The sequence below is a fragment of the Emys orbicularis genome, chromosome 13 (genome assembly GCF_028017835.1).
Source record: "Emys orbicularis isolate rEmyOrb1 chromosome 13, rEmyOrb1.hap1, whole genome shotgun sequence".
NCBI classification, from domain to species: Eukaryota; Metazoa; Chordata; order Testudines; family Emydidae; genus Emys; species Emys orbicularis.
The window spans coordinates 9,039,537-9,063,402 of NC_088695.1; the positions used below are offsets into that span (position 1 = coordinate 9,039,537).

At 52.1% G+C, this 23,866-nt stretch overlaps 1 protein-coding gene across 1 annotated transcript; it reads right to left on the reverse strand.

Annotated features, from left to right (window-relative positions):
• Positions 1 to 18,088: 18,088 nt before the first annotated feature.
• LOC135887374 (zinc finger protein 436-like) lies at positions 18,089 to 22,219 on the reverse strand. The gene is made up of 6 exons (XM_065415147.1): positions 22,196 to 22,219; positions 21,536 to 21,662; positions 20,825 to 20,938; positions 18,975 to 20,496; positions 18,871 to 18,899; positions 18,089 to 18,108 (listed from the first exon to the last, which is right to left on the reverse strand). The coding sequence occupies exons 1-6, from the start codon at positions 22,217 to 22,219 to the stop codon at positions 18,089 to 18,091; spliced, it is 1,836 nt and encodes a 611-aa protein (XP_065271219.1).
• Positions 22,220 to 23,866: the final 1,647 nt, after the last annotated feature.

Sequence of the window (23,866 nt, forward strand, 5' to 3'; positions counted from 1 at the left end):
CCCAAGCACCTGCTTGGTAAGCTGGTGCCTGGAGCCAGCCCTGTCTCTATGACCTCTCCCTGTGGACTCTCTATCATGCCATCACTGTGACCTTGGAGGTTGCTTCTGGTCTCAACTCTGTGCAGCCTCTGCACTGTCAAACCATAGAGAGCAGGGAGTGAGAGAGGCAGAGAAGCCAATCTCACTGCCCCAGGGATTGTGCAGCATGTTTGCCCTGTCCTCTGTGGGCCAAGAGGACTCTGGGAATCCTGGGTCAGACAGTGTCACTGAGACACAGGGGGAACAGCCCTCTGGGAATGAAACAATGGGCTTCTCTAGCCAAGTCATCCTAGTCCCTATGGCCTGGAGGACTCCAGTCAATCCAACCCTCTGGCCTCTTAGCTCTATGACCCTTGGAAGCTCCTCCTCCCTTCCTCCCTGCAGCCCCAGGGATGGGAGGGGGGTGAAGAACCCCTGGAGCTGCAGGAGGAGCAGAGGTGCCCTGAGGAGCAGATGTGGGGGCTGGGTACAGTCAGAACTGATGGAGCAGAAGTGATGTGGAGTTGGGGGAGAATTAACAGTTGGGGTGGGGACTGGCAGATGTGGGGGTGGGAGGGACACAGAATTAATTAGTATTTGGAGGGTTGCGTAGAATCTGGAGGATCTGTACCACCAGGGATCCTGAGAGTGGGAGAGCAAGGGACCGGGGAGTGTGACCTACAAGCCATGAAGGACTGGCTGCTTAGGTGGGAAGGAGTTAGAGGGTGGGGTGATGTCAGCAGGATGAAGATGTGGAGAGTCAAGCACAGGGCAGGTTTAAAGGAGAGAAGAAATGAAAGAATAAAAAAGGAAAAAATAAAGTCAAACCAGTGTAAAGAGAGAAGCCTGGAGAAAGTGGAGGGAAACTCAAATGAAGAGTGAACGCAAAACCATCCTTAGGAGGGAAATGCTCTGGGTGAGCAGCAAGAGATTAAGGGATAAACTCAGGGGAAAGAACTGGGAACCTGAGGTGGAATGACCTGTGATAAGGAATAGAGATGGGTTGGGGAGACGCAGAGAAAGAAACAGATGGAAAATGAGTGCTAGAGAAAATGATGTGTAAAACTCGATGAAATTTACTCCTGGGGGAATTGAGCCCAATGCAGACTTTGCACAGAATTTCATGTTCTGCGCAGCATTGGGGTTGCAGAGCTGCTGGCCATCACTAGGGGCCGCTGGACTCTGCAGAGCCCTCTCCCGCTTGCAGTGAGCTGAGTGGCCGGGCTGGGATGGAGGCTTTGCACACTGCGCTGCAGGGCTTGATCATCCACCAGAGATGGGAGCGAGCCCAGGAGACAAAAGGTGAGGAAGGACAGGGCTTTACCGCGTCCACCAGCAAGACAAAACTGTGCTGAGCAGAGCCTGTGGCTGAGCTCTTGGAGGAGGGTGGGCAGATGTCTGTGCTTGGGGGGGGCCGGTGCTGGGCTCTGGAAGGAGGAGGCAGGTGTCTGGGCCAGGGGGCCCCATGACTGGGCTCTGGGGGCAGGCTGGGGGGAAAGGGAGCATGTGTCTGGGCCAGGGGGCCTCACGCAGCCCCCTCCAGCAGCCCCCAACTGGAACTGGGTTGTTTTAGGGTTTAACTCTCCACTCCCGGGGGAATCTTTTTCACTGCCTGCGTTATTGACATACCTGCTGACAAGTATTTTGAAATTAATTACTAAAATAATTGAAACGGGTGTGATTTTATTGTGTTATTTTGACAAATCAAATATGCAGAATTTTGCAAAATTTTAAAACGTGCAGAACTGGTAATTTTGGGGTGCAGAATTCCCCCAGGAGTACAGTACACACACCTGAGCCCAGTGAAGGTGTCTCCAGACACCCCAAGTGGTGTAAAGAGGCTGCAGCCATTGCTCAAGCCCAACACTAGAGGATGCTTCAGAGAAGGCGGGTGACTTGACCAGTTGTGCAGAGGGAGGCTGACAGATACCAGGTTTCATAGTGGAGGCCCATTCACATGGAAATAGCTGCCTTGACAAAGAACACGGTCTTCATTGTTACGTGAAATTGGGCTAGCTAGTAAGCTTAGGGAGGACTAATGACCCTCCAGAGTTTGGCAGAAAGCAGCACGTTTATTATATTGATAGCTAAGCTCAAAAGAAGGGGTGGGGGAGGGTGTCACACTCACACTCGCGTACTCACGCTCCCAGGACAAGCACGGCACTGGAGATGTCAGGATCCTTCAAGGTAAGTGTCTCACAGCACAGCGATGGATGGTGCGATGAAGGTAAGTCTTCCCGAGGCATGATGAAATGCAATGCGGTGAACCACTGGCCAGGAGGTCCGGGCAAAGGGCTTTCACGGAAGGTAGCTTGTTGCTAACATCCATCATTTAGTTATCGAGTGACTTTTAAGAGGGTTTAAAAAAAAAAAAAAAAGTTTGGTACCTCAGCTACTTTTGAGCCATCATTTATTTCACACACTCCACCCATTAATTTGTTAATTAATGAACATACTTTGTCTCTAATGACAGGTTTCAGAGTAGCAGCTGTGTTAGTCTGTATCCGCAAAAAGAACAGGAGTACTTGTGGCACCTTAGAGATGAAAGCTTATGCTCAAATAAATTTGTTAGTCTCTAAGGTGCCACAAGTACTCCTGTTCATTTTGTCTCTACTGTTACTTTCCCCCTTGACAAATTTTTAAATGTTCATCTTACCCCCTGTAGCTCAGCATCAGCTCATTTCTGTTAGTGGTGAAAGATCAAGTTACAACACATAATGTGAAGATTTATTTCAGGATGAAGTAGAAAGATCTCCAAAAATATCATGCCCAAGAATAATCTAGAGATCATGCAGCCACTGTGCTGGCCCTGTATATGATGAAAAACACTTCAAGCCAGGGGGTGCTGCTAGGGTTGCCAACTCAGTCAGACCGGACGCCATTTGCGGCAATGGCATCCAGTCCGACCGAGTTGGTGTCAGGGTTCCCCCCCCACACTCTGAACTCTGGGGTACAGATGTGGGGACCAACATGAAAGACCCCCTGAGTTTATATTTTACCAGCTTAGGTTAACATTTCTCCAAGGCACAAATCCCTTTCCTTGTCCTTGGACAGTATTGCTGCCACCACCAAGTGATTTACACAAAATATTCAGGGAAGGGTCACTTGGAACCCTATCCCCCTCCCCCAATATATCCCCCCAAGCCTCTTCACCCCCTTTTCTGGGGAGGCTTGAGAATAAACTACCAACCAGTTGCCTTAGCAATGTGAGCACAGACCAGACCCTTTGTCTTCAGGACACTGAAATCAATCAGGTTCTTAAAACAAGAACTTTATTATAAAGACAAAAGTAAAAGAATCACACCTGCAAAACCAGGCTGGAAGGTAACTTTACAGGGTAAGAAGAAGATTTAAAACACAGGGGATTCCCCTCTGGGCTCAGCTTCACAGTTACAAAAACAGGAATAAAACTACCTCTGTAGCATAGGAAAATTCACAAGCCAAAACAAAAGATAACCTACCGCATTTCCTTTCCTTACTTGCAGTTTCTGCGGTTTTAGATGGATTATTCCAGGTATATTTTTCAGGAGATATTGTACCTGCTTGGTTTCTCCCTCCATCCGGAGAGGGAACAACCCACAGAACAATGAACAAATCCTTCCCCCCTCCCCAGGTTTGAGAGTATCTTCTTTTCTCATTGGTCCTTCTGGTCAGATGCCAACTAGGTTATTTGAACTGCTTAACCCTTTACAGGTAAGGCAATCCAGTACAGCTGCCAAGCATACATAAAGGTTGCTACCCTTCCCCCTATATTCATGACAGTTTGCAACGCTAGGTGCTGCACCCCTAGTGCCCCTATTTCCAGCACTTATAACTTTTTTTTAAAGGCTCCGTATCTGACTGAAAATAGTTCTGAGACCCAGATTCCTGAGCAGTATCTGAAACCCAAACATTGGAGCACTAGGACATTGAAAGTGACATGAATTAAAAGTTGTAAAACTGATTTTTTTTTCATTGTCCACACTTAGATAAATGGAGAAAGTAAAGCACAGACAGGCTGCAAGAGCCGTGCTGCAGAACAGAAAACCTGGAATTGTTCCCTGCTGTGAAGAAACAAGCCTAAGCTGCCACCACCACAAATATTGTTTAAATTACACTGAAACTTTCCAATTTTTTCCAACTCTCTAATTTTGCAGTGAATGGCAGCACCCCATTGTGGCCATTTATTCTACCATTTAGTCCCACTTGTCTGTGGGAGTCTTTCCTTTGGCAACAACGGGCTTTGGGTCAGGTCCATCGGCTGTGACACAGAAACACCGATTCCTCTGTCAGTGTCTGGATTTTACCAAATCTCCTCAGAGTGGGGCTGCACTTTTCTAGGACCTTTTTCCCAGATACCTTTTGAGGAGCTGCTGCTCCTCAACTGCTACCCTCGAGTGGCCATTTTCATAGATTCATAGATAGATTCATAGATTCTAGGACTGGAAGGGACCTCAAGAGGTCATCGAGTCCAGTCCCCTGCCCTCATGGCAGGACCAAATACTGTCTAGACCATCCCTGATAGACATTTATCTAACCTACTCTTAAATATCTCCAGAAATGGAGATTCCACAACCTCCCTAGAAAATTTATTCCAATGTTTAACCACCCTGACAGTTAGGAACTTTTTCCTAATGTCCACCCTAAACTTCCCTTGCTGCAGTTTAAGCCCATTGCTTCTTGTTCTATCCTTAGAGGCTAAGGTGAACAAGTTTTCTCCCTCCTCCTTATGTCACCCTTTTAGATACCTGAAAACTGCTATCATGTCTCCTCTCAGTCTTCTCTTTTCCAAACTAAAGAAACCCAATTCTTTCAGCCTTCCTTCATAGGTCATGTTATTAAAACCTTTAATCATTCTTGTTGCTCTTCTCTGGACCCTCTCCAATTTCTCCACATCTTTCTTGAAATGTGGTGCCCAGAACTGGACACAATACTCCAGTTGAGGCCTAACCAGCACAGAGTAGAGCGGAAGAATGACTTCTCGTGTCTTGCTCACAACATACCTGTTAATACATCCCAGAATCATGTTCGCTTTTTTTGCAACAGCATCACACTGTTGACTCATATTTAGCTTGTGGTCCACTATAACCCCTTGTGCCCGCAAGGGGGGCTGTGATACCGGCGAAAGAATGACACTCAGTGCCTGAGAGTAAAAAGCAAGGCTTTACTGAAGGAAGAACTTACACTCCAAGCTGCGCGGGGAGTCCCTGAGGTGTGTGGAGGGGCTGCGGGGGATTCTGACCATCTGGGACAGCTGGCCAGGCAGGACTCCACTGAAGGGAGTCCGCTGCAATGCTATATCCCCCCGTGCTTATCTCAAGGTTACATGGGGTCAACAGCTGGCTACATTCATTTCATTCATAAATCTTACTCATTATATAAGCTAACTTGTTTACAGACAAAAACATGCTGAACTATACTAAACTACATTTTGGCAGGGTCTGCTGAACAAAGTTCATTGCATGGCCTTCAACTACACAGCCTGCATCTTCCGCTCACATTCAGTCACATACTCAGTCTGCCACTTAGCTCCTCGCCAAGCTTCCGCAACCTGTCCCCTACACTCCACCCCTTGGCGGACTGAGGTGTATTTGTCTAGTCACTGCCACCAGCACACGGTGAGCGCGCGCACCGGTTTGGGTGTTGCCAGCCGGGCCAGGAGGGTGGAGAAGCAGTTTATGCAGCATTGTAGGAGGACAAATACACATACAAATCCCAGTAGTCCCATTAATAACAGGAGTCTGATGCGTCTCCCCCAGGCGCCGAGATCCGGAAGCCAGGAGGTTAGCCATCGCCAAGCGTCATTCCATGCAGAGGCCTCAGAGCCTACATCATGTAACACTTTCAAGTGGTCCATCATATTGTGAACATCAGTTTCAATGCGCTTATCCTGATTTGAATAAAAACAACAACTTTCATTAATCAAGGCACAAACACCACCTTGGGCAGTTAATAAATAATCCAGCGCCATGCGATTTTGCAATACTACTTGCGATAGAGAAGTCACCTCTAATTGCAAAGCGTGGATTGCATCTATGGTATCATTTTCTATAATCTCTAACGTGGCAGAAATATTTACAATGGCGCGCTCTAATTCGGCCACCCCTAGCCAGGGGAGGAAAGCATGAACAAATTGATGAAAGCCTGTGGGTCTCTGCACAATGGGGTTTGCGCTTCGTCGTGAACGTGTCACCAATATATAATTGTGCACTGCACGAATAGGGGAGAAGCCGTCCCAGTGTGCACCGTCCGTACCATTGGTTGGGTAGGGTTTTATACGCCCAGCGGCCACATAGCCAGTACAACCCTGGCAGCCCAGCTGTGGGGAGCCATATGCTGCCTGAGGTGTTGCGACACCAGCTGTCGGAGCTCTGGTTACACTGAGGCCAGTAATGGGTGCGTGGGATGTGCCCGCGTCTAATCATATTGAGGGGCGTTTTCCATACAGGCATGCTGGTGTTAAAATAGTACAAAAATCCACGGGTATGTAGTCCCCACTCGCCCCAACGCCACCACCGATGGCAGAGGGTGGTGCCATTCAAAAAGGTCAAATTAGTTCCAGAAGAACCGGAACAATTGTCACTTGAGACCCACGTCTCCCCAGCCATCCACTCACTGTACAACCCCGGTAGGCTGGCGGTGACATTAAATTGCCCGGTGCCTGGCAGGTATTCTACTACTACTGCACATGAGGACAGAGGAAGTTCTCCAACAGGATGAACAGCGTCCATTGCTGGAAATCGCTGCACACACCAATGCGCATTCCCCAATACCACCACCGGTTACCCTTGGTGCCGGTAGGGGGGGTGTTTCATTATACTTGGTGAGAAAGGTGGTATCATTAAGGGCCCAGCATTCATTCCACGGTACTGCAGCCCATGGGATGCCAGTGCTTGCCAATTGGGGGGCATGTGCGCAGTACCAGCAGTCCGACTTGTTACCTGCTAGTGCCACTGACTGCATCCACTGGACAGCGGAATTGTGGTGCCATGTGGCTTGGGCACCAGTCGCAATCAAACCTAGTCCAAGGATTAGGCTGTAGAGAGCATGTCGCAGGGACATCACACAGGTTTTGGTCTTCGGGTGGCGCGCCCGGGGTGCTCCACGGGGTTGTGCAAACTGCAGTGCAGCGGTCATGGTTGCCTGGAAGAGAGACGCTTAGAGGGCACATAAATTGGGGCGTCGTCCCCTTTTAGCAACACGAGGTGAGTATCCCTGGGGCCATCGGCTAGGATTTCCCCTTCAAGCGATTTATGCTTGGTGGGGTCATGGACCCAAACTACATGCCCAGTCGAGCTGAACTCCCCTGCTCGAGTAGTGGGCGTAAGCGCCTCCACTTCCTGCACATCAGGCAATCCAATGCGCTCGCAAATCAGCTGTGCAACCCGCTCGCCTTGGGAGAGGGTTATTGCCTGCGGGCCATTGTGCACCAAAAGCACCTTAACCTCCCCCGTGTAGTCAGTGTCGATCACTCCTGCCACCACATCTATGCCCTTGAGGGCCAGGCTACTGCGTGGGCAATGCGCCCATAATAGCCTTGTGGGAGCCCAACGGCTTGTGGGTGCAAATGCTGCACACAGGGCTGCTCGATGACCTCCCCCTTAAACCTGGCATACGGGGTGGAGCCATATAGCTGACGGTCATTGAGCGCGGCTGCAGCCTGGTGGAGGTTACGACTCCATCCGGCCAGGGATTCAGTGGGGGACAGTTTGCGTAGCTGCTCTTTAAGCAAACCGTTCATGCGCTCAATGAGCCCGGCGCCCTGCGGGTGGTATGCGATGTGAAACACCCACACGATTCCTTGCCCCCAGCCCATTCTCTTACTTCCATCCTCATGAAATGGGTTCCCTGATCACTCTGCACTTCAAGGGGGGATCCATAATAGCGGATAAGTTCTTCTAACCCCTTTATAGTCTGCTCCTGTGTAGCACTTGCGCACGGGTATACGAAGAGCAGGCCAGAATACATGTCTACTGCAGTCAGCAAGTACTTATGCCACTGACTTTCAGGCAGTGGGCCAATGTAGTCCACCTGCCATACCTCCCCAGGTCTTTGGCCTCGCTTCAGGTACCCCTTCTCTGTTTTCAAGTGCTGGGGGAAGAGCCTCGTACACTGTGGGCAGTGCTGGCGGGCATCCCACTGCGCACCGATCGTAGTCTGCAACCCACGATCGGTGACCCATTGCATTGCCTTTCCCCCCCAGGTGACCGCTCTTTTGGTGTATCCACTCGGCCAGGCTGGGGGCAGCTACTGCGTAGACTGTGACCATGTCGTCTACCTCTCTGTTGAACCGGGCCTCGTCTGCTTCCCCTATCAGGTGGGCATCTACATGACGAACAGCAACGGGCCTCTGACTACAGGCATCCCAGATTGCAGGCCACATGTCGTACCCCCAAAGGGGTCTGTCATGCACCTTCCAGCTAGCTGCATGCCAGACGGCCATCTATTGTGTCATGCCTTTGTAGACTGCCCAGCTATCTGTATATATAAAGAGGGGCCCTGGGTTCTTGGTGATGGTTATAAACGCTGCCCGTAGCTCAGCCCACTGGCTAGACAGGCCGGGGCCGATCTCAAACAGTATTTCCTCGAGGCAGGGGTTGTACACGGCCGCTCGCCACCAGCGTTCTGCTCCCCTATATGAAGCCGATCCATCAGTAAACCACGCGGTTTCTCATTGTTGTTCGGTTAAGGAGGCGTAGGGAGGGGCCTCCACACAGGGCGGCTGAGGTACCTCGACTGGGGGGGCATAGGCATGCTGCCCTTCAGAGGGCAGTTCCTCAAAGGTGACAGCGCCGAGGAGCCGTGCGTGCGTATCGGTAATGTTTGCCTGGGTCATTTGCATACGGAGCTGCAGGTAGTGTTTCCACTTCCATAGGGTTTGGGCCTGGGCTACTCCAGTCCGCGTAAGCGGGCTCTCATCCCGGCCCCAACCCATAATTGGAAGCGGAGTACGCACCTTCACAAGCTCCATGCCTGTTATAGGCTCAGTTTGCTGGAGGGCCCATACTACTGCAAGCAGCTGCTGTTCGAGGGGTGTATACCGTTCAGCCGAGCCTCGTAGGGATCACGACCAATACCCTATGGGCTCCTTCTGAGACGAGGCTTGCTACCATAGCCCCCACGAGGCCATGTGGTCAACCACCGTTACCTCAAGTTCAAAGGGGGTGCCCCGTTTACCTGGACTCAGTACTGCATGCTGGCTGAGCGCCTCTTTAGCCTGTTGGAATGCAGCATGCTGTTTGGCTCCCCAACTAAATGTGGCTTTCTTCCAGACTACTGCTTGTATGGGCTGCAGGATATACCCGAGATGGGGAATAAACGTGCGCCAGTATCCTAAAAGGCCCAAGAAAGTTTGGGCTTGGCTTATGTTAGTGGGCTCTGGGAAGTGGGTAATCATTTCAATGGCCTTCTGTGGGATTTTACGTTGAGGCCCTGACCAAAGTATGCCCAGGAAGATCACCTCCTGGCTGGGTCCCTGGATCTTACTGGGGTTGACGGCCCATCCCCTGGCCGCCAAGACCTGCAAAACATTGTTCTTAGCCTCGGAAAGTGCCATCTCGTGGGGCCTGCTCAGTAGATCATCATCAATATAGTGTTCCAAAACCACCCCCTCTGGCAGAATCACTTGCTCCAGGTCTCGGCTAACCAACTGGTGACAGATGGTAGGACTATGTTTATAGCCCTGGGGCACCACGGTGAACGTATACTGCCGGTCCTCCCACGTAAAGGTGAATTGATCTTGGCTCTGCAGGGCAATGGCAATGGAAAAGAAGGCATTCGCCAAGTCCACTACCACATGCCACTGCCCTACTCACATCGCGAGGCGCTCCATGATGAAGACCATGTTGGGAACTGCCACTGTTAGGGTTGGGGTGACCCTGTTCAGATTGCGGTAGTCAACCGTCATGCGCCAGGTTCCGTCCTTTCTGCGGACTGGCCAAATTGGGCTGTTGAACGCGCTCATAGCGGGACAGATGATGTCCGCCTGGAGCAATCCTTTAACGGTGTCGGTTATCTCCTCGTGCCCACCAGGTATCCGATACTGTTAGGACTGGTAGGGGTCGGAAGCACCACGGGGTCCCACTGCGGATGCCCTCGCAGCATGGTTACGACCGCTCAGACATACAGTGTGCGGCCAAAGGAAAAGGGTCCACACTGAGTATCCAGGGTTTGCCCTCGGAGGAGATCTATGCCCAATACGTACTCATGAATGGGGGCGATCAAAATGGTGACCCACATGGGAGGGGCTTTCCTGATGGCCAGCCTTAACTGCATTGGCACGGCCCGAACATCCGCCCCTCCGAGGCCGCTCACCATTACTGACCGGCCCCTACGGGGTGGAGTGCCATGCAGTATAGTCACCTCCACTCCTGTATCCACGAGGGCCATTACTCGTTGCCGCCCCCTGCTAGACCAGTAGATCTCTACTGGGACATAAGGGCGGTGGTCCCCCACTACAAACCGCCTCACTTCCAAAGGGGGGGGGACCCGCTACCCCGTCAGTATTGGGCGGGCAGCTTCCACTCAACATAGTCTGTGGGCTGGGCAGATGGTTGTGCCCGCTGAGGGGTGCCATCTGCCTTGTTTTGGGGCCCCCCTTTGTCGTTGGTGAGCTGTTCCGGCTTGAGCTGTAACCGGCACCTTAACAGCTCAGCGTTGGTTTTCCCATCTACCTCCTCTAAGGGGGTCCCCGCTTTCAGTAAGTCTTTGAACATAGTGTTGCAGCTAACCCTCTCCTTTTGCTTTACGTTCACCTGCCGCGGCTTGGTGGTTTTCATCATACCATCAATCTCTGTCAATTGCATCATGAGCTGTGCCGCATCACCCACGACCCTATGGCCCCTCCAACCATCGGGAGGATCATTGCCTTCAGGTGGGGGGGAGCGTTCCGCAGGAGTCGGGTACGAATGGTGCGGGTCAGCTCCACAGCGTCAGACCCTTCAAAGTCCTCGGCAAATATGCCGGTGAGCATTCCCAGCTGTCGGAGCTGGCTAACCCCCTCTGGGATGGAAGCCCACTGCTCTAACCCGTCATCCATGTCTGCGGGCGAACTCCAAATGGTCTTGATAGCCATGGTTAACCATGACATAAGGGAAGGATATGGAAAGTCCGTCGTCATGGCGGCCCCTGCCTTAAGACTCCTACGAAGGAGGGGGTCTGTGGTCAGCGAGCCCATCCTGCCTAGCTCAGCGGGGGTAAGGGTAATCGCGTCCGCCCCCTCATCCCACAATCGGAGCAGCCACGCCAGCAGCGATTCTTTGGGGCGCTGCTTGAAACGCTGCACGAAGTCCTGTATCTCAGAGGATTTAAATTCCCGGATAGTATCCCTTCCCACCATATTATCATTATCCCCGTGCGGCCCCTCGTACCGCGTCTCGACAATGGGCCACAGTTGCGGGTAGAGCCCCGTCTTCCCGCCGTCCCCCTCCCAAGGGGACTCATCTTCACTTGTCTCCCAGATGTCCCCATCCCAGATCTCTGGGTCCCAATTGGTTTTGCACACCAGTGCACGTACGGCGAGGGGGCGCACATCCCGCCGCCCTCCCTTTCGCCGCCGGCGGTTCGCAATGCGAACTGCCATGACCATGCATCGGTGCTTCAACTGCTTGGCCCGTTCAGCTGTACCAGTGATGACCTCCTGGGTCAGTGAACGTACCTCATTTGCTTGCTGCAAATCAGCCTCTAACCGTCCTATCCTCTGGCGCTGAACCAGCAGCGCCTCGTCCACCACGCGGAGCGCAGTCAGGAAAACCCATCCCAGGTCTCCCGCTGCTTTACGCTCTGCGGGTCCTGCTTTATCCAGCCGGAGCTTGGATATCAGCTCCTCTAGCCTAACTGGGGTAACCCCTGGCTCCTGCTCAAGCTCCGGCCATGCGGCGGGGGCAACCATCCCCGCCAGCTTACGAGCCACTGGTGCCCACCGTCCCGTGGCGGGCCACCCGGGGATGCGGCTCTCTCCCTCCCCCTTATCCTTCCTCCCCCAAAGAGGCATTCTCACGCCGGTATCCTGTTCGTGACACCAATTGTGCCCGCAAGGGGGGCTGTGATACCGGCGAAAGAAGGACACTCAGTGCCTGAGAGTAAAAAGCAAGGCTTTACTAAAGGAAGAACTTACACTCCAAGCTGCGCGGGGAGTCCCTGAGGCGCGCGGAGGGGCTGCGGGGGATTCTGACCGTCTGGGACAGCTGGCCAGGCAGGACTCCTCTGAAGGGAGTCCGCTGCAATGCTATATCCCCCCGTGCTTATCTCAAGGTTACATGGGGTCAACAGCTGGCTACATTCATTTCATTCATAAATTGTACTCATTATATAAGCTAACTTGTTTACAGACAAAAACATGCTGAACTATACTAAACTACATTTTGGCAGGGTCTGCCGAACAAAGTTCATTGCATGGCCTTCTACTACACAGCCTGCATCTTCCGCTCACATTCATTCACATACTCAGTCTGCCACTTAGCTCCTCGCCAAGCTTCCGCAACCTGTCCCCTACACCCCTAGATCCCTTTTTGCCGTACTCCTTCCTAGACAGTCTCTTCCCATTCTGTATGTGTGAAACTGATTTTTCCTTCCTAAGTGGAGCACTTTGCATTTGTCTTTGTTAAACTTCATCCTGTTTAACTCAGACCATTTCTCCAATTTGTCCAGATCATTTTGAATTATGACCCTGTCCTCCAAAGCAGTTGCAATCCCTCCCAGTTTGGTATCATCTGCAAACTTAATAAGCGTACTTTCTATGCCAATATCTAAGTCGTTAATGAAGATATTGAACAGAGACAGTCCCAAAACAGACCCTTGCGGAACCCCACTTGTTATGCCTTTCCAGCAGGATTGGGAACCATTAATAACAACTCTCTGAGTACGGTTATCCAGCCAGTTATGCACCCACCTTATAGTAACCCCATCTAAATTGTATTTGCCTAGTTTATCGATAAGAATATCATGCGAGACCGTATCAAATGCCTTACTAAAGTCTAGGTATACCACATCCACAGCTTCTCCCTTATCCACAAGACTCGTTATCCTAGCAAAGAAAGCTATCAGATTGGTTTGATATGATTTGTTCTTTACAAATGCATGCTGGCTATTCCCTATCACCTTACCACCTTCCAAGTGTTTGCAGATGATTTCCTTAATTACTTGCTCCATTATCTTCCCTGGCACAGAAGTTAAACTAACTGGTCTGTAGTTTCCTGGGTTGTTTTTATTTCCCTTTTTATAGATGGGCACTATATTTGCCCTTTTCCAGTCTTCTGGAATCTCTCCCGTCTCCCATGATTTTCCAAAGATAATAGCTAGAGGCTCAGATACCTCCTCTATCAGCTCCTTGAGTATTCTAGCTTTCTGCTGTATCTTCTCTTCCAGCTGGTAAATATTTGTATCTCCTGTTGTACTTACTGTTTAACATTTCTGAGGGTGGCAGAGTCTCACAAACTTGAGTACGATCAGTGAATTTCATGGAGGTGATGTTTACTCTCTCAAACTCTTACAGCAACACACCAGAAACCTCCTTCCAGCTTAATCCTTTGTATTTATCATAACTATTTGTATAAACCTTTCAGTGAACATAAACCTAAACCAATCTGAACAATTTGCACAATTGGGCCGGCAAATTTTGTTTGTTATAGATCTGTGCTGCTAACATCAATCATTTAATTGTACTCTAGATAGTGATTCTTTTTAAAGGCATAGACCATAGTGTTAATAAAAAAAATTGTTTAAATAAATAGATTGGGCTACTTTTGGGCTAGTTTTTAAGTGACTGTGGACTATTGATGCAGTAGAAAATAGCCCTGGGAATCATAGTTAAAGATGCCCCCAGCCGCCCGGCACCAAAATCTGAAATGGTGCCTCTGAAGGCTAAGCACATTGAAGATTGTGAGGTGCCCAGACAGAGCAGTGACGGGGTACAGAAAGGTATCTGCAATGATAAGAAGTGAGGCTGTTCCCTTTCCACACCAAATCACAAGGGTGTTTCACAAATTCTCTTAATGTCATCTGGATTCTTTCAATATCTTTTGGTTTTGTTAAAGCCCCAGCTCCTGGAATCCTGTGAATATAGGAGAAACTCTCTCTCTCTCTCTCTTTATTTTTTATACAAGTTTCTTGCTGGAGAAGCTTAAAAGTTTGAAAGGCTGATTGGGGGAAGCAGCCTCAGCTGGGGCCACACCCCAATCAAGCCACAGCTGGCCCTATAAAGGGGCTGCTAGGCTGGAGCTAGGTCAGTCACTCTCTAGTTGTTGATTGGTGGAGAATGCGGGCATAGGCAGTCCGCCCCCAATACAAGAGACAGGGCAAGGACAGCGGGACTATTGCCCAGAGACGTGAGAGCTACAGGGGATGATGGATCCTGGATACACCAGGGTTGTCTATGCAGAGACCCCAGGTACCATCCCTGGCTAGGCCCCGGTATCAGCACCCCGGCAGAAGGGGGCTGATGACTTGCAGGGGATACAGGAGACCCAGAAGGGACTATGGGAGGTGCAGAGGGCCCTCCATGAACAGTTGGGCCAGTTGGCAAGGGAACAGCGGGCCCTGGTAAAACTCCTCCAACAGGAGTTTCGGAGGAACCACCAAGACTGGTGGGAGAAGCCCAGCGCTGGGAACAGGAAGCCCGGGGGAGAGCGCCGGGCATGTTACACCTGTGGGCAGCGCAGACATGTACGGGCGAATTGTCCCTGCTGGGATGGGGGTAGGGAGCCTCACCCAGGACGGGGGGAGGGACAAGCCCCTACGAGAGGCCCCCTGGCAAGGGAAGCCAGGAGGCGAAGAAGGTATTGGGCCTGTGGGTGGTGGGGTCACCTATGGAAGGAGTACCCTGCCCCAAGGACCACGGTCCAGGGCAGCCCAGGGAGAAGCCGGAGCCCAAGGCAGCAAAGGGGCGGCAAGCCTGCTTTGGCTGCCGGGAATGGGGCCACATAAAGAGGGATTGCCCCCTAGGAGGAGGGAAACCTCTGGTGGAGGGGCCTGAGGACCCAAAGGGGTCAGGGACCAGCCAGGTAGCTGCTGCAGGGATGGCAGTAGACCTGCCCGGGAGCCATCTATGGGGGAAGGCGGACCAGGAAACCCAGACAGAAACCCCCAGGCTGCAGGCCTTGTTAAAGGCCAAAAAAGGTACTGGGGTTGCAGAGGGACAACCCAAGGGTAGGCAAAGGCAGCAGGTCCAAACCCTCCTTGCCGATGATGAGTGGCGATTATACTGCAGTCCACCCCAGTGGGCGGGGCTAGATGGTGACTGGCAGTAGCCAAAGACTGAGGCGAGGTGGGGATACGGGGTTGAGGGTTCCCCAGGGAGGGGAGACCCAGGGAGACTGTGGGGTCAGGGGCAGAACCCTGAGAAAAGGGGCATGGAGTCCGGAAGGGGGGGCGCCAGAGCCAGGTGAGACACCGGCCTGCAGAGGGCATGCCTGAGTGGAAAGAGCTAATTCGCTGGACGACGAGCAGGAGGTGCCGCCGGGTGAGTTGTCGCCTCGCTACAGGGCCCCACAGGCAAGATAGGCTTTCCTCTGACAACCTTCTGATTGAGGCTCCTTCTGGGGTTTAGGTGTGAGGCAGGTGTCTGGATGCCTAGAGTGAGGCAGCAGTGCCCAGGCCCAGAAGCAGAAATTTAGGAACCTTGGGAAATTTTACTATAGAAATGTTGGTGCTGAGTGAGCAGCCAGGCCGAGGTTTTCTGGATTTCAGTGGCACCTAATTCTGGGAGTCAGGGGTCAAAACCTGGGCTTTAGGCTAAGTCCTAAGTCCACTTGCAGCTCTGAGTCGTTAATGCAAAACGAAGGAGACTCAGTGGGAGAAACTGAATTCTACTTTATTATTCCAAAGGACGAACAAAGACAGACTCCGTGCCCCACCCACAGCCCAGCTCAGCGGGTACTTTCCTGTTCCATCCCAGCACAATGCCGCGTCCAACTCCCACAAGAACCAACAGCAGTGCAACATGTAAAAATGGTAGAAAAGTGGCGAGAAGCCATGAGAGACGCTAGGACCCAGTCACAAAAGGAAACACTCCAAGAGCAGGGAATCCAAAGAGCTCCGGTAGGAGGGATGCAGTGTGGAGTGAGTGGGGCAGAGACAGTCTTTCTTGTTCCCACTCAGGACACTGCAGTAGATGGGGAGGGGTGACCAGCAGGGCTCTAGGGCTCCTCTTCTCCCTCTGTCCTCAGTGACGGGGGTCGGCCTGGCTTCAAGGCTGCCCAAGTCTGTTGACATCCCCGGCTCCCTTCTTATCGCCCAACCTCGGCATCTCAGCAATAGGGGGACGCTGCTCCCCTCCCCCCCCCATCAATTTTGTGGTGTTATTCATGGTCCTTTAGATTGCAGGGAAAGCTTCACATGACACTCACAGGCCAAGGCTAGTCTCTCTCTGGCTCTGATGCAGCGAGTTCACAGTTCTCAGCCGTCTGGCTCTGAAGAGCAAACCCAGCCATTTCCCAGCTCTGTTCCTCCTCCTGACTCAGAGGCTTGATCTGCGCATGCAACCTGCATCAGTTGTGAAATTCCACCCCCCTCCCCGCGCAGCTGTACCAAGCTAACTTCTGGTGCAGACAGCACTATGGCAACAGGAGTGTCTGTGCTGAGACATACTGACCTTTGCCATTGTTCAAATAAAACTAAATCCACATCACAAAAGGGTAGAAAAAGGTTAAAATAAAATAAAAAAAGGACCGTACTGGCCAATCATTCATCTCATTAAGTCCTCAATAAATCTAAGCTACGTCTAAACTAAACTAATATCAAAGTTTGTGTCCAAACAGCCTTCTGGAATAGAGAAAAACCCACACTCCAGGGTGGGTTATAAAACAGTTTTACATTCATAAAGTGAAAGAGAATCTGAAGACTCAAAATCAGGAAAATAAATTTTCATCTAAAGTGGCTAAACTGGCTTCACTTCTTGCCTAATAATTTGGTTGTATTCGTTACCAAAGTTTTAGCATCGTCATAATAAAAGAAATGAACAAACAAACAAATACCCTTCCCATCTACAAATGATCTGGACTAGCACAGAAAAAACCTGGAAGCAATTTCACCAATAGATGGAAACAGATCAGGAAGCTCAAACTGTACTTTGAAGTTCTTTGGGATTCCTCCTTTCCCCTCCCTCGCAAGTCTGTGACGATTTCTTCTCCAGCCCTCAGAAGTCTCATGGGGGATCATAGAAATCAAAACTGATTCTTAAGCATGGAGAGACAGGGACATGGTGGTAAGTGGGGGAGGGGTAGAATGGGGACAGGATAAAACTCTCCATTGCTGGGATGGAGGCTGCTGTGTCGAGAGTGGAGCGTGACGGTGATGGGGGAAGGAGGGAATCCCTCGGACTCACTGTCCCTGCTCCCCACTTTTTTAGCATCTGTTTAGCTCTGCTCCCTCAGGGAGAATAATATACAAACACTCAATGCTTTTCAGTACGGCCTGGAGTAATGTGAGGCTATCTGGGAATGAGACAATCAGGCCCCAAAGGGGGAACTCCCGGACTAACGATCACTCTGCTCACGGAGAGGATGGGAATAGCTAATATACTTAGGGTCAATGTGACTAGAAAGAGTGTTGGAGAGTCTGGGAAGATGTGCTAGCTAATCCCAACCATTTTTCTACCATAGACAGACATTCAGAGGCTGATGCTGCGGAGGCAGAGGTGGGATTTCCAGGCCTCCCACAAAAGGCCCTGTGGGAATCAGCCCCTCTCAGTGGTGCTGTCTGAATGCACAGTGGGCAGGGAGAAGGGGCAGAGGGGGTGAGTGAGGAGAGGCAGCACCTCTTTACCCCTGTGCTCTCCCTCACCTCTGATCCCATGATCCCCAAACACTCGATAGCCCCAGCACCCAGCTCCGCCTCCTTCTCAGCTCCCCCAGCCCCAACCATTCAATCCCCAGTTTCCTCCCCATAACCAATGGGTTATGGGGAGGTCCCTTAACGTTTGATCCTGAGGGATTTAGGGAGGGGAGGGGTTACCAAGCCCCCAGGGACACTCCCCCTGCAGAGAACAGCTCCAGGTAAGTGGGGGAGCCCAGCCCAGGGGCTGGTGGAAGAGGGGGGTGGGGACAGGGGTCTAGAGTGAAGGTGGGGCGTGGACCAAGTATCCTTCTCCTCATCTCTATGGCAGGGGGATCCCGGCTGGGAGGGGAAGGGAGAGGGGGGAACATCAGCCGGGCAGAGGGAGTGTCTGGAGGAGTTTGTCTCTCTCCCTTCCCCCACCTGCGGCCCATCAGCTCAGCAGCCAGGGCTGCAGCAGGGAGAGGGGGATGATCGGTGCTTCTCCTCCTCTGCCTGGGGTTTGCTTAGACCAGGCAGAGCCACAGGGTCACTGACCAGCTGATGATCAGCTGCTGCTGTATCTTCACCCCAGCAATGGGCAGATGGATCCTTGGGAGGCAAATGCAACTGATGTGTGTGGGAATGAGGAAACGGGTTGGTCACCATGGCCAGCCCTAGTCAGGGCCCTGAGAGAATTTCTGTGCTCTGTGGAGGAGTCTCTGATGTCCAACATGGTGTTAGCTCCACTTGCAGCATTTTCCACACTGAGAACCTCTCAGAGGTTTCTTCCTTATGCAGATTTGCAGATGCCTGATACTCCAGGAGCACCAAACGAAGCTTCCACCGCATTCAAGATCTCTCTATTGTGTGGATCACTGATGTGTGAGCTCAGATTGAATCTCACACCTTTGTGGATTCTCTGATGTTTAATGAGGTGTGATCGCTGAATGAAGCTTTCTCCACAGGCAAGGCATTTATGAAGTTTAGATCCTGTGTGGATTATCCCATGTTTAATGAGGTTTGATCTCTGTGTGAAACTTTTCCCACAGTCCAAGCACTTATGGGGTCTTTCTCCAGTGTGGGTTATCTGATGTGTTATCAGACATGATCTTTGTGTGAAACTTTTCTCACACTCCAAGCACTTATGGGGCCTCTCTCCCGTGTGGATTTTCTGATGTAAAACAAGGGCTGATCTGTTTGTGAAACTTTTCCCACAGTCCAAGCACTTATGGGGTCTTTCTCCTGTGTGGATCCTCTGATGTGTTATAAGGGCAGACTTCCACCTGAAACATTTCCCACAGTTGAGGCATTTCTGAGGTTTGTCTCCAGTGTGAATCCTGTGATGTGCAACAAGATGAGAACTCCCAATGAAACTTTTCCCACACTCGAGGCATTTATAGGGTCTTTCTCCCGTGTGGGTTCTCTGATGCTGAGTGAGTTGTGAGCTGCATCTAAAGCTTTTCCCACAGTCCAAGCACTTATGAGGTCTCTCTCCTGTGTGGATTCGCTGATGTGTGATAAGATCGGACTTCCAACTGAAGGAGTTCCCACACTCGAGGCATTTATAGGGTCTCTCTCCTGTGTGTATTCTCTGATGCCTTGTAAGGGTTGATCTCTGTATGAAATTTTTCCCACAGTCCAAGCACTTATGGGGTCTCTCCCCTGTGTGGATTCTCTGATGTGTTATAAGGTCTGACTTCCAACTGAAACTTTTCCCACACTCCAAGCATTTATAGCGTCCCTCTCCTGTGTGGACTGTCTGATGTGTAACAAGTGCTGATCTCTGTGTGAAACTTTTCCCACACTCCAAGCATTTATGGGGTCTCTCCCCTGTGTGGATTCTCTGATGTATTATGAGGGCTGACTTCCAACGGAAACCATTCCCACAGTAGAGGCATTTATGGGGTCTCTCTCCTCTGTGGATTCTCCGATGGTTAGTAAGGTTTGTGCTGTTACTGAAGCTTTTCCCACACACCAAGCATTTATAAGCTCTCTCTCCTGTGTGGACTGTCTGATGTCTAATAAGGTGTGATCTCTGCATGAAACTTTTCCCACAGTCTGAGCACTTATGGGGTCTCTCTCCTGTGTGGATTGCCTGATGTGTAACAAGGCCTGATCTCCATGTGAAACTTTTCCCACAGTCCAAGCACTTATGGGGTCTCTCTCCGGTGTGGATTGCCTGATGTGTAACAAGGCCTGATCGCCGTGTGAAACCTTTCCCACAGTCCAAGCACTTATGGGGTCTCCCTCCTGTGTGGATTCTCTGATGCATAATTAGTGCTGACTCCCCACTGAAACATTTCCCGCACTCGAGGCATTGATAGGGATTCTCACCCGTGTGGCTTCTCCCATGGTTATTAAGATCTGAGTGGTTATTGAAGCTTTCCATACAGTGCAAGTATTGAAGGGGTTTCTCTCCAGTATGGATTATCTGATGTATCACAAGGTGTGATCTCAGAATGAATCCTTTCCCACACTGGAGACAGTGGTAGGGTTTCTCTTCCTTGGGATTTGTCTGCTGGACTGTGGGATCCTTGTCTCCTCCCCCACATTTAATAGATTCGTCTACTTTCTTCCTTGGGTGGTTTCCCAGGAGCTTCTCTGACCTGTGCCAATTTCCCCAGGCTTCTTCCCAGCACTGGGAAAAATTCCCTTCAGCTCTTCCCACAAAGGGCCCTTGTGGTTCCACTTCCCCAGAAACTTCTTCATGATGATTCCCCTCCTCGTTCTCACTCACTCTCTCATCACCTGCTGGGAGAGAGAGACAATCCAGACAGGAGTCATTGTGCTGTGGAGAAAGAGAATTGGCACCAAGGGAAAACCCAACACACGCAAGTTGCGAAGAATCAGCAATTGGATTCTGCCTCCACTTCCCACCCAAACACTCACACAGAAGGAAAGTTAGGAAGGAAACTCCTGCAGCTAACAGGACGCGTGGAAAGATGTGAGCAATATCTGCTGACTACAGCCCTACTCTGGCTGAGATGAGGAACAACTGACGGCTCTTTCTCGTACCACATTTCTGGGATTCTCAACTTTTTCCTTCATTCGTCCGATGATTTCTTTCGGTCCTCACCTGTGCAAGTGCCCCTTGGGATCTCTTTTTCCTCTGAGGCCTGGAGATCTGGGACCCACGGCGCTTCCCCTCGTTCCAGCCGGGCGATCAGGTCAGGTTTGGGAAGGGGGAATCCTGCGCAGGGGGGGAAATCAGACCAGATCAGGGTGAATGGAAGATTGGGAGTTTGTCTGTCACAAAGGACAATCCATGAGTTGAACCTGTCCCTGTGTTGTGCTGGGAGAACGTGGAATCCAAAGGGATGGGAACATGGTCACTGAGCTCCCTTGGGAGAGGCAGATGTCTGGGGAGGTGGAGATAATTTTTACGCCCTCACTAGCAGTTCCCAGGATCTGTGCACTTTGGGGGCCTTGCTGACGCACACACAGCTCTGGAGTTACCCCTGCAGACCCCAGAGCCCTCCCCAGGGCTGGAGCTAGTCCTAAGGAGGGAGGTGAAAAGGGATTCTGTGCTCAAATGAGAAACAATACACACAGGACAATACACGGCTTCTCGGCTTTGATAGCTGGAGGAGTGGGGAGGGTTTAGCATGTCCGTTTTGACACTCTGGTCCCATTGAAGGGGGTTTGGAGACGCAAGTCTCTCTCACACGGCAGCTATGGATTATGGAACCCATTCCCCTCCAATCTAACTGACCAGGGAAGAACCTGACCAGAGTTAGAAATGCAGGTCCTACACTTTTTAATAACCAAGGGGACAGGGATCCCTTACCCAGCGAGGTCACCGTCTCATAGTTCTCCCGCATGATGTCCCTGTAGAGGGCTCTCTGACTGGGGTCCAGCAGAGCTCCCTGCCCCTGGGTGAAATACACGGCCACCTCCTCGAAGGTCACCGGCATCTGAAACAACAAGAGTCCCCCACTCAGCACCTGCTGCCCCAGCCACAATCCCACTGGTCACACGGGAAAGGAAGAAGAAAACTAAACATCTTGGAAGCTCTGGGAGGCTCAGAAAAGCAGAATCCCACCCCCACCCTGCTCAGAGCAGCCAGGAGGCTTCAGGGGGTGGGGAGAAGGTCAGAGCTCCTTGTCCCCCCAGCACATGGAGCAGAGCAGGCTCTTCTCATTTCCCACACACCTGCCAGCCACAGGCTGATACGGGAAGCAGAGCTCTGAGCCGTGGACAGGGACAGGAATCTCAACAGCTTCCCTTCATATTTCACAGCAGCCTCTGGCCAGTGGGTTCAGGCTCCAGCACTGGGAGTCTGGAAAATGTTCCCAGGCCTGCCGAGAGGGGTGTTTCCTGTTTCAGAAATGTGGGAATGCTTCCCCGCTGCCAAGGGCCAGCTCCGAAAATCAGCAGGTTTATCACACCCTGTCTCCTCCCTGCCTCTCCCTCCACCCACCCAGCAGCTCCCTCAAAAATCCCCTACCTGAGCTGGCTCCATCACAGCCATTTCCCTGCCCTGTCTCCTGGAAGACGAGTCAATCTGGAGCGAAATGTGGACGTGATTCCTCAGCCTGTTGGGGCAAGAAGGGCAATGGGGAGGGGTGTGTGTTCAGAAGGGGCTTGAGTCCATGTGACACCCCGATTCCCCCCAGGCTCTCTCCCTGCAGATAGAGGCTCTGGACTCTGCCACGCTGGGAAGAAACCCAGTTAGTTTATTACCACCCAGGCCAGGTCCGTCCCAGCAGAACTAAACCCACCCAGGGCAGTTTTAAACTCTCCCCGTAACAGCATCTCGGTGCCAAACTCTAGAAAAAGAGCAGAATCAAAGGAGTCACTTTGGGAGATTGCCCTACAGTGTAGTGCAGTCGTCACTAACCGGTGGATCCTGGAGCCTCTAAGAGTCAGTCGTGATCACTGGCCACTAAATGTCCGGCAGTGCAGCGGGGCTAAGACAGGTTTCCTGCCTGCCCTGGCCCTGTGCCACTCCTGGAAGCGGCCAGTAGGTCTCTGCCGCGCAGCCCCTGGGGAGGGCGGGGCGGGAGGGACAGGGGGTCTTAGCTCGCTGCTCCTGTCTGCAGGCACCATCCACGCAGCTCCCATTGGCTGGGAACGGGGAACTGCGGCCAATGGATGCTGCGGGGGTGGTGCCTGCAGAGAGGGGCAGGGCGCAGAGCTACGCCCCCCCCCCCCCCCCCCCCAGGGACATGTCGGCCGCTTCCAGGAGCGGCATGGGGCCAGGGTAGGCAGGGAGTCAGCCTTAGCTCTTCTGCACTGCCGCCCGAGGTAAGCGCCACCCAGCTGGAGCCTGCACCCCGCACCGACTCCCACACCCCAACCCCAGCCCTGAGCCCCCTCCTGCACCCAAACTCCAGCCCAGAGCTTGCACCCCTCACACCCTTCTACACCCCAACCCCCTGCCCCAGCTCAGCCAAGAGCCCCCTCCCATACCCCAAATCCCTCAGCCCCAGCCCAGAGCCCACACCCCCTCCAGCACCCCAACCCCCTGCCCGAGCCCAGTGAAAGTGAGTGAGGGTGCGGGAGAGCATGGGACGGGGGGGGGTGGAGTGAGTGGGGCAGGGCCTCAGGGAAGGGGCAGGGTAGATCCTGGGTTGCACTTAAATTCAAAAGGTGATCTTGTGTGTAAAAAGGTTGGAGACCACTGGTGTAGTGTAACCCTCTCTAGCCCCCCCCGCCCCCCCAGACACACAAAAATTCCCACAGGAGTAGAGAGTTAAAGAAACCCCTATGACAACCCAGTTTCTGTTTCTCTGCCCCCTTCCCATCCTCCCCAGGGCCCAGCCGGGGGGCCAGACCCCCACAATCTCTGCCCTTCAGAGCCCAGCCATGCTTGCCCCAGCCAGTATATCTGCACCCCCTTCCCCCCAGAGACCAGGCACAGGGCCCCTCCTTGCCCAGATACCTGCACCCCCACACCCCCAAAGCCCAGCCACAGGGCTCCCCTTGCCCAGATACCCGCCTCCAGCCCCCAAACCTCAGAGCCCAGGGATCCCTCCCCCTAGCAGTGTCGTCTATGGTAGCAATCGATTTATCCGGGATCGATATATCGCGTCTCATTAAGACGCGATATATCGATCCCCGAACATGCTCACCGTCGACTCCAGAACTCCACCAGAGCGAGTGGCGGTAGCGCAGT